Here is a 17,953-nt window from a genome sequence, read left to right on the forward strand (position 1 = left end):
AACAGTAATAAAGACCAATCTTATTTCTAATAGGCTTTGGAAGAAAACTAATTCCCAATGTAAACAAACTTAAAATATTGTGATATTTTTATTGTCAATCTGAGCATTTTGAATCATGTTTCCCCAATTTCGTGAGTTTGGTCTGCCTTGTTGTAGCCTTTGCGTGCTATAATTGATAGAGGTTATAAATCACGTATAAAATATGAAGTGATGCAGGGATTCTTCGGTATTCAAAGCATATTTACCTTGAAATCAATCTTACACAGTGTTTAAAGCAGCAGCAGCTTCTGAAGTTCTTAAAAAATCAAGCGGGCGCCATCTTAGGATTTGAGCTCAACATCGAATGTACGTACACTATGCAAATGTTAAAATGAACTCAGGCACCTACGTGAATTCCACGTAAGCGTACCTATCGCTATCAGTAAACATTACCGAGTCACTATTTGGTGGTTATGAATAGTTAGGTGATCTTTATCTTAGTCAGGTGAAGTGGAGGTAACATGAATTTGGAATGATCTACGTGATTTTTCACGTAGCAATGACGTTTGGATTTTTTTGAGTGTAGGGATACTCCTTTTGTCCGACCATTCGACAAATTGATATAAGAGGGCTTTTACGTTCCCTTACAGTACGGTTCTTGATAGTTTTATTTTTGTTTGCTGCGATGTTGTTGGATCTTCTTATAGATCCTGCTTGGACCCTTTTTTCAGACCAGAGAGTTTTTATATTTCTTATTTTCGTAAGCATGAGCATTGATGATCTAGAATTCGTAGTTGCTACTACGTGATTGACCAGAATAATCGAAAATTGCACAAGGAACCAACAAATGATTACAATCTTAAGTGTATAATTTCAAGAATTCCAAGTATTATAAAGTAAATGACAGTGCATATTACCCAAGGGGCCCCTAGCATCTACTTCCTTCAAGAAAACCGGGTATCCGGAACAACCTGTCATGTGGTCATTCAAAAGCTGTTAACCATTCTTCTTTAGAACTTCATTTTCAAAATCACTATGTTTGATGTGTCGCAAGTTGTATTTGGGTTTGATTATTTAATCTTTAGGAAGGGTCTCCTAGCCATAAATCCGGAACTATCGTAAGTTGAAAAACTAGAAGAATTTCTGGATCGACCCTGAAAATTTGACAAAGTTTCATTGCAATATGGCTGACGAACAGAAACAGACGAATGTTAAATTTCATCAATTATTATTCATTCCCTTGATTTTTTTTTTTCGTAGGTTGATACTGACGCTGCTGATCCCACCGCTGTCCAACCAAGCGGTACCTACCATCGTCGACATGCCCATCCTGCAGAGCAAGTTCACCGTCACAGTGCCGTACGTTTACGAAGTGAACTGTGTCTACGTCCAGAACACCAAGTGGGCCGATGAAGTGGGAAAGCTGCTGGACGACATGTTCGATTACTACGAAAAGAGCGGAACCGTCATCACGAATCTGCAGATGAACGAGCTGTGCGCTTCCAAGTCGAGCGACGGCAATTGGTACCGGTCGAAGATAACTTGCCTACAGGAGATCGATAACATTGAGGTGTTGTTTGTGGACTACGGTAACCGGGAGAGGGTCAAACACGAGGATCTGAAAGTTTTGGAAGCGCAGTTCCAAGAGTACAGTGCATTCGCCCATAAGGTTTACCTGCCGATGGCCTGCTTGAACGAAGGCGAGGACGATAAGCTCAAGGTGGAGATCGCCAATCTGACGGGGCAGTTCGAGATGGAGCTGAAGGTGTTGGACTTCCGGAACGACATCTGGATCGTGGACATTGCGCACAACGATTACAGCATCGTGCAAGCGTTGAAGGACAAGCAGCTGGTGAAGGATCTGGACCATGAGGAAATTGTCAACCGGAAGACGGCGGTGCTGAATGAAAGTATGGAGATGGGCTCGGCGGATAAACCGGAGGAGGCCGACAAGGAGGGGGAGCAGAAGTACCAAAAGTTGGAAGGCTTTGTGAGCCATGTGGACAACCCGAATCAGTTGTTCATTCAGATGAAAGCGGATCTGGATGATTTGGACCAGTTGCAAGAGAACTTACAGATAATTTCACAAGCCCTACCTGGATTGAAGGACTTCTCGGTAGACAGGTACTGCATTGCTCCTTACTCGGCGGATGATATGTGGTACCGGGCGAAGATCATCGACAGCCACGATGATTTGATTATCCAGTTTGTAGACTATGGCAATACCGATGTGATAACTAGCAATAAGAAACATGAACTGAAGGACGTTAACGATAGTCTGATGAAGTTTAAAGTCTACGCCAAGCAGTGTTCGTTGTTGGTGGGGCCTGCTGCTGGAAAGGGATGGAGCGAAGAGGCCAGCAGCATTTTGCGCGATCTAGAGTACGTAGATGTGCAGTTTTTAGTTGAATGCCGCGGAATCAACTACATCAATCTGAAATGTAACGATCGGGATCTTGCGGAGGAACTGATTGCGAAAAATCTAGCCGAGCGAATGCAATATGTTCCGTCGGAGCAACGCTGCTTCACCAGTCATATTGAATCGATTCAGGAGTTCTACCTGCAGCTCGAACGGGACATTAATCCCCTGGACGTGATGGCAGACTACATGGCCAAGTTCGAAGAGTTCGCTTGTGTTCAAAACCCAGCCGTCGGCTCGATCTACGTTGCCGAGTTCCCGGATGATAATCTCTGGTATCGCGCCAAGATCCTCCAGGTCCTGGACGGTCCATCGTTTGAGGTTTTCTTCATTGACTATGGAAATACATCGGTCGTCACCAACGTTCGAGAACTGGAGGCCTCTATCGCTGAACTGCCTCCCCTCTGCACCAAATGTATCCTCAGACTGCCGGACGGTGTCAAGAGCTGGTCGGACGAAGCCGAAATCAAGTTCAAGGAAATCGCTGCAATGGGTGAGACTGTCTTCACGGTTAAGCTGCACAACCCCGGACTAGCGGCCACTGTTGAACTGTTCCTCGGAGACCAGAATATCAATGATCAGCTGTTGGACCTGTGCGAGAAGGGTGCGGCCAATGTTATGAACTCCAGCTTCTACCTGAACGAAGAGAAAACAGTCGACAACAGCTTCCCTCAGGAGGGATTCGTCCACGTCAGCCATGTGAACTCACCGGCAGATTTCTACATTCAGTTTAAAAACTCTCATGATGCGCTCAAAAACATGGAAGAACTTCTGATGATCAAGGCAGCTCAAAGCGAACGCCTCATGGGGGACGACGTTTCGGAAGGAATGCTCTGTTTGGCCTATTCCAAATCCTACGACAAGTTCCATCGAGCTCAGGTCATTTCGAAAGAAAACCACCAGTACAAGGTCCATTTGCTGGACCACGGTTCTGATGGGTTCTCCACCGATCTCCGACAGATGCCCGACGGCAGCAAAGAAATGCCCAGCCTGGCCAAACGATGCTGTCTCGAAACTTACTCGCCGGAAAATGGTGAAGTGCTGAAAGTGGTCCAGAAGCGTTTCCTAGAACTGGTAGATTCCGGCCGGACACCATTCTCCTTCGAAATTGTACGCAACGACGTTGAGCCGAATATCGTACGCCTTTTCACCGAAGACGGCCGAAATGTGGAGGACTTGCTGGAACTGCAGGAAGGAGACAGCGATAGCTTTGCAATGCCAACGGTAGCGGCAGCCCTTCCTCCGCCAGCGCCTTCCGACCTAATCAAAACGTCCCAACGCGCTAAACCGAAGCAGGCCTTCTACCGCGCGAAAAGCGACCTGGACTTTGACCAGTAAGCGAACCAAACATTTACCAGAGATTGTTGACCAAACAGAAAAAGTTATTAACGAAAAAACCCAAAAAAAAACTATTATTTATCGAATTTTGTTAGCCAATAAGTAACGAACGATTATGTTGCTTCACCCTGTTTTTTGAATTGGTTGTTTTCATTAAGTTTGTCATCTTTTATTTTCACACTTGAATAGTTTTTATTTCCGGTTTTAATCAGCACTCAATTTGTTAACCATTTCTAATTACTCACACACATACAAAATACACAAAATGTATCGAAAGACGTCCAAATAAAAAAAAATAAAATAGGAACACGAACCAGCCTTAGCTTTGTGAAGCAAAAAACACTCACAAGAGGCCTTACTTATTAAATATACTCTCAAACAAACACCAGTGTTAACCGAACTGATCTTATGATTTCCTAGCCCCTAGCAAATAATGTTAGATGTCTTCATCGGGACTACCTGAAGAATTATAGAAAGAGTAATATGATTTCCTCTTCCATTAGTAAAGTAGACAAAACGAAAACTCAGACAAGCAATACAAAGATGGTTTTTTATGTAATGGAAACTAACATGCAATGCATAATACACCTTATCTGTTAAATAAACAGTCCTCTTAATCGAAACAAAACATATTTATTGTATTTAATAGTCACTAGGAGAAATGGACTTATTTAAAGCGAACGAGCACGAAGAGGAGTAATAAATTATATCATGTTTTTGTAATCAAACAACAATTCGCGTGTTACATTATTACAATTATGAAGAACAAATCCATACTCAAGAATTACTCAAGAACAGGCATCTTTCGGTTATGCTAAATGGCCCGCTCCCTGGAGAAGTCATCAAAGTACGCTCAAACTAATAAAACGCAATCCCTTTTTTAGATGCTATGGCATCATTTATTACTAAGTTAATAGTTTTGGTCACTAAAATAAAAATATCGCATTCAGCATATGCATATGTACAATCAACCATACCAAATTCAACCTGATATTTGATTCGTTTTGCGCAGTATCGGGTAAAATGAGTAGAGCAAGCTTTATATCCTATAAATGATTCATCTTCTTCTTCTTCTATCCTCAGTTAGTTAGTTGGGAGGCTTAAGCCTTTCTCAGTTCCTTGGGTATCTCAAAAAACGGCCATGCTCCTTTTCCACGGTATGGGGTGGGACAGGTGGTTCGGGGTGTGGTGAAATAAATTACTGTTACTATCAATCGATAACGACCGAAAACTTGAAACACTTTTGCTACCTAAGAAGCGCCCAGAGTGGGGATTACGACTCACGACCGGCCCTTCAATCCGAGTCGGAATCGCTCTGTTCGTCTTCGCTGTCCTCGAGTTCCGGCATCGGGAAGCGAAGGATTGCCGCAACGCCGGTGAGCTGGGCCAGTTCTGTGAAAAGAGAAACAGGGAAATCAATTGAATGGGACAAAATTATAAGAAAAAAATATTAGCGGTTTGGATGAGGAAGTTATTTTTCTCCAAGAGTCCGCGGCGAGCATCTGAAAGTCAAAACGCAGACGGAAATCTTAATATATATTACGACATGGCAAGTCCTGCACTGGTGGTGACTTTTAGCATAAGCATTGATGACCGTACAATTCGTAGTTGCTAGTCCGTGATTGACCACAATAATCGAAGTTGCACAAGGAATCAAGAGGTGTAGCTTAGGAGTAGCTTTCCATCTTCAAGGTACATTTTCGAGAACTTCAAACAATAACCTCCAGAACTCCAAGTCAATAACGACGCCGGCTACGTCCTTACGATCATTGGGGAAGGAAAGGAATGTTAGTATGACATCCATTGCTACTAGAGACCGAGATCACCTCTGGACGGATCATAGCTGCTTGATCAGGATTCACCTTGGTAAATGATGGGATTCATGCAACCTCAGTTCAAAAAATACATATCAGTAATAGGCTGACCAGAAACTAACCAGATAAAAACGGGATAAATGAGGAATAAAACCGGTACAATTCGGAAGCCACGAAATTTGCAAAAATTGTCACAAAAATCTATAAGAGGGCACAAAATGAGCCAAACTGCAAGATTTGTGCATAAATCGCAGCACACTTTTGAAATAACTGCTCTGATTTTGCTGCTTTAAGCTCTGAAATTAAGAATTTATTTTACTTAGCATATTTTAATATTAGATAATTAGATTAGATTATTCATGTTTTTCTCAAAATTCATAACATGGAGTTTATGCTAGAAGTCGACTTTCATTTATGCGTTTACAATTTTAAAGTTTACATATTCATCGAAATTCTGGTCAAAACTTCCCAACTAACATTTGTAATTAAATAACGGTTTATTCAGCTGAAGTAATTTGTTCAACTCTTATCCAGCAAAAATGTTTGTTGGGTTAGGACCGCGAAACTTAAAAATTCTACTATTAGTTATGTTCTGCATCTCCAAAATTATGGGACAAATTCAGTACCGTAAATTCGGGTGAAATTGATCACCGTGTCACACGATTTTATTTCTTCCTAATGGACCAATGCACGAGTTCACTAATCTGACGTTTAAGCGGTGCCAAGTTCACTCGTTCCCATGGTCACGTAAATAACACGGCACCGCTCAAACGTCAACGGGTGAACACGTGCACTGATCCATGGAGCACAAATATCAATTTTGCCTGCAGTGAATTAACGTTGTTTTACGTAACTATGGATCAATGCACGAGTTCACTAATTTGACGTTTGAGCGGTGCCGAATGCATTAGTTGCCATGGTGACATAAATAACACGGCACCGCTCAAACGTCAACCGGTGAACTCGTGCACTGGTCCATTGTCGAATTGTGTGCTGTGAAGTTTTTTGCATTAAAGAATGTTTATTTGTGTTATGGAAATAATATAAAATTTTAAAATCATGTGCCGTGCAGTATTTACAAACCTTCTTGTTCTGAACAAGGATTTGAACAAGATATAAACCTGAGATCTGAAAGAAGGTGTTATGCGGAGAGCCGGGATACGATTTTTACGAGATCCAGTCAATTTGTTTGCTTCGCGGATGATACGGACATCGTCGGCCGAACATTTGAAAAGGTGGCAGACCTGTACTGCCCATAAATGCATGTCAGTCCCATGTTTGATGGTGTTCGTTTCGGAGCCGGTTGGTACAAGAAGGCGTGGAGCGCAGCGAGGATCAAGTGCGTATCGATTTGGCGAGCGTGGGGCAGAACCGAGGATGGAGAGATGCGGCCACGACCCGAGAATTGTGGTGTGAAATTGTTGATTCAGTGTTCTGTTTAGATTTTAACTAAATAAATAAAAATATCTTATTATTCTTCCAATAAAAATGGAAATTAAATGCAATGAAAACTGACTCTTTTCCCATGTTTGTCCAGAAAGATCGAAGGTACACAACACAAGAAAAGCAGCAATTTTCATCAAATTGTTGCATATTTCGTGTTTAAGGCTCAAGAATCCATCATTCAATCAACAACGATCATCAACAATTAAAAACCAGTTTTATTGTTCAAATTTAAAGAAATCCTTTTCTTGAGCATTGCTTCAATTTTGAGCAGAAAAACTGGTTTTGAAAATATCTAAAACGATGATGGTTATTTTCCTCTTAAGAGGAAAATAACCATCATCGTTTTACAAATTTCCAAAAACATTTTTTTTGCTCAAAATTGAAGCAATGCTCAAGAAAATCTATCATTGTATTGCACTTGATATTTGAAATACGATGATAGATTTTCATAAGGATTGATTGAAATTTGAACAAAAAAACTGGTTTTCAAATGTTGATGATCGCTGATGATTGAATGATGGATTCTTGAGCCTTAAAGCTAAGTAGCCCGTCATTCGTTTTGGCAACAATGATGACTTTTCAGCTTGCTTTTCAAAGTGATAAAACACAGGCTTAATAGTTTATATTGACTTGAAAAAGGATCACTGTACGCGCTAACATGCATAAAGTATGCTAATACTTTTTCAGCTATGTCAGTGCAAAACTAATTGATTTTCTTTGATTCGAAATCGTGAGATGAATTAGCAACAATCATCAACGACGCGTACAAATTTCAATGACAGCCTACTTCGCCTTAATATCTGTGCCTACCTCCCAGGTGTTATCGTAAGTGCCGAAAGAAAGGAACCCGAGCAACTTGCCCCAGTGCCGTGATAATTTTTCGACTCTCTCATTGCCCTAGTGTACAAAAAAAAAAAAATGGCGGGCCAAGGATACGAAGCAGTTGACCACGAGGACACGGATGCATGAGCATGCACAATAAGAATAATTTCATGATTGTAAGCAGTAAACGGTTACCTGGATAGAATAGCTTCGAAAAGGGTGCTCAAAATATAATATTTCTGGTCAGGGAAGTATTATCATCAAGGGTAAGTAAAATATTTCCATTTTTAACTTCTAGATCATACAAACAAATGAACTAATAATGTCAAATATTTTTATAGAAATCAGCATTGTCAATCAGTGCAAAAACAGATAAAGTTTGTAAAGTTATCACCATCGATTGAATTGCGCTCTTTATAGAAATGTTCAACCAGTATCAAAATCTCCTAAAGCGTCGTATCGTGCCATCAGCAGCCCTTAGCATCACTCTCATATTGTTATTAAGGGTATTCACTTAACAGCGCAAACCACTGCCTAAGTCATGCTAAATTGGTTATCCGAAATGTTTCATGAAATTGCGTACATAATCAATGAAACCTTTCAGTATGTTGAAAACCAATCGTAGAATGCTTTGGTGAAGTCTGTATGTCACTATGGGGATTTCAAACAAATAACAATACCATGTTCCGAAAACTGTTATGGGAAAGGCTTTTATCCTAAAGACTGCAGGAAATTGTAAAAAACAGGTTTGAATACAAGATGCTGAGCAAATTGAAGTGTACACTTGCATATAAAAAATCGCATGTAGGCCATTCCTAGTCTACGTGGTTTTCGCTTACGTTGGTCTCGAGTCCAGTCAACGTTGTTGAACCGGGCATATTGATCTTTGTAGCATGTGAGATAGGAAATGCAGCTATTTAGTTTTGTTATGTATCTCCTAATAGCAGGCATTGCATAATCTCATCTCTCGATCTTCTGAGCAAGATACGGATCCAATATTAGGATATTATCTTGGAGCTCTTTGATCGAATTTTGAACTTCATCTTTGACTCTCTTGTTTCAAGATGAAATCTTATCATCTGAGCAATCCGTGGCTCAGAAAGATTCGAAACAGCCCGGCTGTCACGTCCGGGTATTTTTTAACTTAATAGAAGTGTAAATTATCTGAAGATGTCAACCAACGGAAGTAAGTAAATAATTCGTTCCTTGAGGAAATCAAATTTCATTTTTTATATTTTTATAGGTTTGGATGGATTCTATTGCGGTCACGCACAGAATGTGTTCGTATTTCCTTCGAAGACCACAAACGCAACATTCAAGCATTAGGGTCAGGGAATGGAGCGCTTGAGCAGAAATCCTTCTTGAGTAATGAAGAAAATATAATAGGATGATTCTGGATTGTGAAAAAATAGATCTTCCATATAAAATGAAATAAAAGATTCCTTCGTAATACATTCATAATAAAATGATTCTCTCATTGCTTTGCCCCTCTTACTTGCACCTTAGCAGATAAAATTTGTCTGTAAATCACGTCACATGTTATAAAAGTTTAGATAAAAAAACTGATATTTTCCCATGAAACTGAACGCATTTTTTGTTAAAGAATTTAGGAATTTATGATGAATCTTCTGGCCCAAGCAATATCCATCGAGCAGGTACGGTGGTGGCGGGAGAAGCCTTAATTTCATTCGGCATGAGTTTCAGAGTTACTAATTGTTCTGTTATACAATTTTCTACCGAGGATTTGTTTCTGTAATACTTTTTTGTTCCAACCGCACCTTGAAGGTAGAAAAATCCCGACTTTGCAAAATACAAGGGCTCATTAGAATGATTTAAAATCAGAATTCAATCAAAGTTCAGTCCGTTTCAGCACTATTTTTCATAATTTTTTGCTTCAAGAACTCAGTGGTTCATCAACGGATCTAACTTATTCAGCATAACATTCTAATCTGATATAAAGCAGAAATATACCCATATGTCACCGAAAAAGCTTCAAGATCATCATCTGATAGTGATATGGAATCATATCAAAGCGCTCTTGGATTGCTGATAATATCTTTCACCATCCGAAGATGATCAAAGTGATCAGATGAGATTGTAATGCCTGCCTAATAGTGATCCCCATTGAATATCTCAACGAAATCGCAATCATTAATCTCCCAAGTTATGCACATATGAATATCATGGACATCTCCTGAGGAATATCCTGAGTGACAATAAACAGTGCACTGTCTGTCATTTACTGCTAGGTCTGATTGTTATTTGAACAAATAATGAATGCATAAAGGTAAATTGAATAAAATTTAACCACGATAAACATTAGTTTTCAAGAATTATCCTCCTTTGGTGGACAGCAATTTTGAATTGGAACAACAAATGTTTGAGGATGGTTTGACGTTTTCAGTGGATAACTAGATTATATTTCTTCGATTTGACATTGAAAAGAAGCAGAAAAGGAATATTTCATTTGAAATGTTTCAGTGCTAAAGTTACGCAGGATTTCATTTTACGCAGGTTTTAGTGAATACCCCTATTGTTTTGTTGTTTATAAAATTTCTAGAAAGCGATCAGCTTATTCTTTCTTACTTGTACAATGGCCGGTCTATTTGGAATTTTAATAAGTCAAATCAAACTTCAAAACTAAAATTGCTTTCAGCACATTTACATTTTGCAGCATTAATCGCATTACTGTGTCAAGTCTTCTCCAATGCCCTATACCCTACCCCAACCCTTCTTATCCTTTCCGATGGTGTTCAAGTGGTCCGCATAGACTATTACGGCCATTACCTATCCCTTCCCCCGGCTTTGGACTGACTTGCGCTCTCATTGCCCCACCAAACGCTGCAAAATGAAATGAAAATGAAATTATTAGATTGACTTCCTATTATTCATGCTTTTCGGAGTTTGAATCAAGGTGTTTGGAATATGAGACAGAATGAAGAGACCACTCTCTTATTTGAAGCTTAATTTTGATCAATACTTTTGCATTAAAATAAAAGTAAACAGATAAATCATTATTTTTACCAGCACACTCAACAGTTAACAGTTGAAGATAGCTAGCAATTTAAATAACTTACGAATATATGTTGATTCGTGAGAAGAGCTCTTGAAAATTCAAAATTACTCGTTATCAATGGCGAACTTATTCGTCAATATTCATTGAAGCTTCTTTCATATACAAAAAGTCAGGTAAAAAATGCTTTACGTATTTCTAGAGAAATTACAGGAAGAGTTCGAGGGTAAATTTATTATTGTAATTCAGGAAGAATTAAAATGAAAATCCGGTTAGCGACGAAACGAGAGTTGTGTTTGATCTTCCGACCTTGACGCTTGCTCCTGCGAGGGCCGACGATGGGGGCAGGATCAAACATGTCGCGCGTCGATCGAGTAAAGTGAAAAAGTGCCGCTTTCGATTAGTTCTTTATGATCGTCTGACATTGACGCTTGCTCCTGGGCAGTGCTTCAAGAAAGCCCGAGTAGTCGTCAGTTGTTTTCTCTCACGGGTCGCGCGCCTATTTTCTCTGAGTGTTTTATATAGCCGAGCAAACGACTGAAGCTGAAAGAGGATTGTTGCTGCTCAAGGATGACGGATCAATTGGTGAGCTCGTTTTATGCTACTGTTCCTAATCTATAAACTATGTTTGACTGTACCGTTAATCGTTACAACGGTGAGATGTAAATATGATGTTTCAAAAAATATGAATGGTTCGTCACTGTGAGTGTCGACATATACTCTGATTCATAAATTATTTATGTCTAAATTTTTTTTTTATTCAATACACCTTCTTCTTTTTACCTTTATTTTTGTAATTAAAAATAAAACTTTGAATGGTTCGACACTTCAAGTGTAGACTTCCGAAAGGTTTACTTTATTCAACAAACTTTGAAAGGCTCGTCACCTCAAGTGTCGGCATAATTTTTCTCTACATAGATATTGTTCATATCAAATTAAAATATTATATTTACCTATAAGCATGTTTATATCTCACAAATAATTATTTATTATTATTTATTTAGTTGGTGTTACATCAATTAATTTGATAAAACCTCGTTAACGATGTTACGCCAATTTACTCGGTCCAAGGCTGTGTCTCTCCAACCTCGATTTTGGCCCACGTTCTCCAGATCTTGTTGCACCTGATCAAGCCACCTCGCTCACTGTGCTCCCCGCCTTCTTGTGCCAACCGGATTCGACGCGAACACCATCTTTGCAGGATTGTTGTCCGGTAGTCTTGCAACATGCCCTGCCCAGCGCACCCTTCCGGCTTTAGCAACCTTCTGGATACTTGGTTCGCCGTAGAGCCTAGCGAGCTCGTGGTTCATTCTCCGCCGCCACACACCGTCCTCCTGCACTCCGCCAAAGATCGTTCTAAGCACCCTTCGTTCGAACACTCCAAGTGCTTGCAGGTCCTCTTCCAGCATGGTCCATGCTTCATGTCCATAGAGGACCACCGGTCTTATAAGCGTTTTGTACATGGTACATTTGGTGCGGGGGTGAATCTTTCTCGACCGCAGCTTCTTCTGGAGCCCATAGTAGGCGCGACTTCCACTGATGATGCGTCTCCGTATTTCACGACTAACGTTGTTATCAGCCGTTAACAAGGATCCGAGGTAGACGAACTCATCAACCACCTCAAAAGTATCCCCGTCTATCGTAACACTGCTTCCCAGGCGGGCTCTGTCGCGCTCGGTTCCGCCTATCAGCATGTACTTTGTTTTTGACGCATTCACCACCAGGCCGACTTTTGTTGCTTCACGTTTCAGGCGGGTGTAGAGGTCTGTCACCGTTCCAAATGTTCTGCCGACAACATCCATATCATCCGCGAAGCAAACAAATTGGCTGGATCTTGTGAAAATCGTACCTCGGTTATTGAACCCGGCTCTCCGCATGACACCTTCTACCGCGATGTTGAACAGCAGGCACGAAAGTCCATCACCCTGTCGAAGTCCCCGGCGGGATTCGAACGAACTGGAATGTTCGCCCGAAATCTTCACGCTATTCTGCACACCGTCCATCGTTGCTCTTATTAGTCTTGTGAGCTTCCCGGGAAAGCTGTACTCGTCCATGATTTTCCATAGCTCTTCGCGGTCGATGCTATCATAAGCCGCTTTGAAATCGATGAACAGGTGATGCGTTGGGACTTGGTATTCACGGCATTTCTGGAGGATTTGCCGTACAGTGAAGATTTGGTCCGTTGTCGAGCGGCCGTTGATGAAACCAGCTTGATAACTTCCCACAAACTCATTTGTTATTGGTGATAGACGACGGAAGATAATCTGGGATAGCACTTTGTAGGCGGCATTCAGGATAGTGATCGCACGATAGTTTTCACATTCCAGTTTGTCGCCCTTCTTGTAGATGGGGCATATGACCCCTTGCTTCCACTCCTCCGGCAGCTGTTCGGTTTCCCAGATTTTGACAATCAGCCGGTGCAGACAGGCGGCCAACCTCTCCGGGCCCATTTTGATGAGTTCAGCTCCAATACCATCTTTACCAGCGGCCTTATTATTCTTGAGCTGGCTGATGGCATCCTTAACTTCCCTCAATGTGGGGGCAGGTTGGTTTCCTTCATCCGCCGTGCTGACGTAGTCACTTCCTCCGCTGTCGTGACCCTCGTCGCCTGTGTTCTCCGTGCCATTCAGGTGTTCATCGTAGTGCTGCTTCCACCTTTCAATCACCTCACGTTCGTCCGTCAAGATGCTTCCGTCCTTATCCCTACACATTTCGGCTCGCGGCACGAAGCCTTTTCGGGATGCGTTGAGCTTCTCGTAGAACTTTCGCGTTTCTTGAGAACGATGCAGCTGTTCCATTTCTTCACATTCCGCTTCTTCCAGGCGGCGCTTTTTGTCCCGGAATAGTCGGGTTTGCTGCTTCCGTTTTCTTTTATATCGCTCCACGTTTTGTCGCGTTCCTTGCTGCAGCATTGCAGCATTATTTATCATGGTCTAATCGCTTATCAAAGTGAATCCTGTGACCCAACAATCGTTCCCATTAACAAACATCCCTCCCAGTAACCTTTGTGGAGATGCAGAGGCAAACACGGTCTCCAAATAGCAAAGGTTACACACTAGCATTCCTTCCCCCAATCCAAACCTGACTGCAAGGACGTGGCCGGCGCCGTTTTTGACCATATATAAACAGAGCCGTAGCGTGGTCTCATGGCGCCCTTGGCGAACCGACATTTGAGCGCCCCTTGTTTGAAGCTCAAGTTGTTTTTAAATATATTAAGAAAGCATTATATTACCTGTAATACACGAAATTCTAGCGCGACTTCTGTAAAAATGGTTCATCAAAATTCTCAAGGATTATGATATTGCTGTTTATTAAAAATTTGTATACAGATATTCAATGATGAGATAAAGTTCTGTAAGAAGTCATACACAGTATACCAAATTTTATTCTCAGGAGGACTATCTGATAGCCCGGAAGTTATTGAATTTTCTATTACATTTCCTGTTAAGACCATGGGATCTATTGAAATATCAGTATAGTGTATATTCCCTAAGAAATGCTTGTTGACAATTGCTGACCCATATACTTTTGCTTAAGTTTTTTAAATTCTTGTCCAATAGAGTAAAACTTAGTATTATGGCTTTTCACTACTGTTCTCATTTCGATGTCAAATATTTTTTTAATGACTTGATTCGGAATGTTGTGAGAATTGTTCTGAATATTCGATCTGATTCTTGAATAATATGCTATTCGATTCAGAATCACGCGAAAACGCCCTCCAAATCTGACTAGGGATCCTACTTAAAATTTTGTCAAAAACTCGCATGGTATTCTGTCAAAGTCCCACATACATGATACATGTATACCTATGTGGAAATTTTAAAAGAGATTTTGTAATGGACATTGTGGCCTGGTTTGTGTGATAATATGAATAATAATTATGTGGAATCCTACTGCTTCAATGTGAATCAGCTCAGAATCCAATTATTGTTGAAATCTATTTACCCCAATTATCGTTTTGAACGCACTTTACTGAAGAAATTGACCAAACTTTTTTTTCTGCTAGTGCACAAAATACTTAAATTAGAATTTCACTGTTGTTCGCGGCTTCTTTCAAAAGATTTGTGCATTTAAAATTTTGGTCCAATATTTCATTTGTCTTCTTAACTGTTTCGCCTTAACTTTGAATTTTTGTGTCGGGATCTCCAAATCATTGCTGGAATTGGAAAGTTTTTATTTAATGTACATTGATAAGTCTGAGATTTGTCACAGGTGTTACGTCTTAACTGGGACAGAGCCTGCTTTTCAGATAAATGTATGGTGACTCGTTCTTTGTGAGAGGAATGGTTTATTGGAATGAGCAACCAATAAAGGCAAAAAAATCACTTGGAAGGATGTAGAAAATGTCTTCACTAGAATACTTTATCAGAGACTAGTTTTATTCCAACTTGCTTAAAAATCTTTACGTCATGTTCCAATAAAACTAAACTAAGTGGTGTTCTTATGAGCACTTCCGCAGTTTTTACTGAAAGCTATACTTGTCAATTGACCATTTTTTGCATTTGGATTGGATATCGTGTGGCAAGCACGAATATATTCCATGCCCAGGAGAATATAGGTTTTGAACTAACAACCCTCATTGTAGCTGCGCGTTTTTCGCTAGGACTATCTAGGCCCCATAATTTGCATTGTCATGTTTAGAGTTTTTTAACTGTCTCTTTCTCGAGCAGAAGAAAATATCTACTGAATACCAAATTGAGGTATTCCATATCAGATAATTTCCAATACTTACAACCTTACAACCTTACAAATGAGGTATGAATGAGCCCTGCATAAGAGGTAAAATACCTCAAATAATACCTTCATCATATTCTACAAATACCAAGCTGATAACTAGATCAGGTATTGTAATACCTAAATAATACTTGATGGATTTTCATATAAAAGTGAAATTTTTCAATACTAGTTCAATACCTCCAGCAGTCCTCAATAGCTGTCGAATACCAAAATGAAGTATTTTCAATTGTTTTAAACATTTTTTTTCAAATACCATTATAATACCAAAATGAGGTATTGATAACTGAACAATACCTAATTGTGGTATGATACCAAATTATGGTATGCATAAGTTATTGGCGAGTTATTCTTTCCTCCTCGGGTTGAGTGACCCCCTAATGAAATATGTCTCTTCTAAAATTTTACAAATTATGGCACGCATTTTGGCGCCCCCTAAAGGCTGGCGCCCTTGGCGGGTGCCAACCTGGCCAATAGCACGCTACGGCACTGTATATAAATAGAGGCACTGAAGAAGATTATGGCCAATCCCAGCCGAACTTCTAGTTGATTCTTTGTGCATTTTCACTGACTTCGGTCAATCACGGAATAGCAACCATTGATATGTGTAGTCAGTCTAAGCTAAGCTAAGCTAAGCTAAATCTGGTTAGCGACGAAACGAATTTTAGTAAATTACCGTGCACCCCCGCTGATTTGGACGGTATCTCATGCAAACCATCGGGGTTTATTTTTAATTTGAACATCTAGTCACCCTAGAAACGTGTTTCTGGTTACCTCTTTCACTGTTTGGTTTTGATTGATGTGCATATTAGCGGGGTACAGATTAAAAAGTGTTCAGATTAAATGTGGTCAAACTAACGGGGGTACCCGGTAGTTAGAATTTAAGTAAAATTTAGTCTTCACAGTCCTAAAGTAGTTCCGAAGCATTATTCATTTTCGATGAACTCGAGAAAATCTGAATCATCTGAAAATTGTGCCATTGTAATTAGGAAATTATAAGAAAAATCTAGATATGATTCTGTACCAGGTCCGTCCGACTCGGGCTCAGATTCGGTACCACTTCTAGTACTGCATTTGTTCCCTCGGTAGTGCAAAAGGTACCCAAGTTTGACAGATCGTAGTACACTCTTCACGAAATTCTAGATTACCTCATGAGTCATAAAATTTTGGGCAGCTGCAAGGGACATGCAGGACTTTAATGTGTCTTTGTCAGTACTCAGTACAAACAATCATATTCCCAATACTAACAATTAACACTTATTTTGAATTGATTCAGAGAACCGCCTATTTGGAATAGGATTTTTAATTCTAGCAAATTAAAAAAATGGTTGAAATTTAACAAAAGTCTTGAAATATTTTGTGGAGATTCCATCTGAAGATAAATCATATACTATGTTCTGACTATTCACCGCTGATTACTCCAGAAAATTCACCTCACATTTACTCAGCAAGATAAGGAACATATTGGAGTTTAAAGGTATTTAAAGGATCGCCTTACTAGTGATTTTTGTATTTTCTTTTTTCTATTGGCAAAGTAAATTGAAGTGTTAACATTCAATTTTTTAAACATACTTCAATAATTCTTCCAAAGTGAAAGTGAAGTTCACTCAGCAGGTATGTTACCCTCAAAATAATCCAAACGTCAAGGTTACGTGAAAACATACGTAGATTATTTCCATCGCACTTTTCACGTAGCCTTTGCGGGAATCACAGATGAATCAAAATGAATTCATGAGCTGATGAACTGTTTTCCTTCACCTGATTTTCACGTAACAGCTACATGATTACCTGTGTATTTGTACGTAGTGTTTCAATGGATTTGATTTGATGATCCAGTAATATTTCGTTTATTTTGGGGTTTTACTGCGGTCTTGTTTTCATCAGTCAATTATATGATCAATCCTTTAGAATACTTGCATATTTATCAAAATTTTTAGTAACACGTAAAGTTATCTTCAATTCGTAAGTTATCCCATTGGCGTAGCAAAGAAGATTTGGATAACATAGAATCCCGGGAATTGCACTCCATGTTTGTTGCAGCTTACGATAAAGCACTTTAATTCCAGGTTTCATTCGTAGCAACTAATTCGATTGGGGAATCGCTTATCGCGCGTAGTCGAATAGAAGCCGGCTAAATGTCGATGCTGATCTCTACTAAAAACGCAATTATTGAAAGTTGTAAGTTTATTTTGAACCAAACTTACCTTCCAATATTTTTTCTGTCAAACCCCTTTCATCGAAAGGCGAATTCAACCGACATTGAAATTTCAAATTTTTACCAAAACTAATATCCCTAAGAATCCAACAAATGAATTTCAAGAATTATGTAGGAAATGTCTGCGCAATAATTGCCTATTTTTTTCAAAGAGTACACAAGGAATCCCTTCT

At 39.8% G+C, this 17,953-nt stretch overlaps 2 protein-coding genes across 2 annotated transcripts in view; one reads left to right on the forward strand and one right to left on the reverse strand.

The window, feature by feature from the left end:
* LOC5569712 (maternal protein tudor) overlaps nucleotides 1-4,464 on the forward strand; it is a 72,852-nt gene extending 68,388 nt beyond the window's left edge. The window contains exon 8 of the mRNA XM_021848178.1: nucleotides 1,240-4,464. Coding sequence (XP_021703870.1) covers nucleotides 1,240-3,736 — 2,497 coding nt within the window. The 3' untranslated portion in view covers nucleotides 3,737-4,464. The remainder of the gene's footprint in view (nucleotides 1-1,239) is intronic.
* Nucleotides 4,465-4,608: 144 nt separating this feature from the next.
* Nucleotides 4,609-17,953, reverse strand: part of LOC5569713 (protein pelota) — a 101,514-nt gene continuing 88,169 nt past the window's right edge. Inside the window, exon 7 of the mRNA XM_021848179.1 lies at nucleotides 4,609-5,128. Within this exon, the coding sequence (XP_021703871.1) occupies nucleotides 5,031-5,128 (98 nt within the window). The 3' untranslated portion in view covers nucleotides 4,609-5,030. The remainder of the gene's footprint in view (nucleotides 5,129-17,953) is intronic.

The sequence above is a fragment of the Aedes aegypti genome, chromosome 2, assembly GCF_002204515.2.
Source record: "Aedes aegypti strain LVP_AGWG chromosome 2, AaegL5.0 Primary Assembly, whole genome shotgun sequence".
Classification (NCBI taxonomy): Eukaryota; Metazoa; Arthropoda; class Insecta; order Diptera; family Culicidae; genus Aedes; species Aedes aegypti.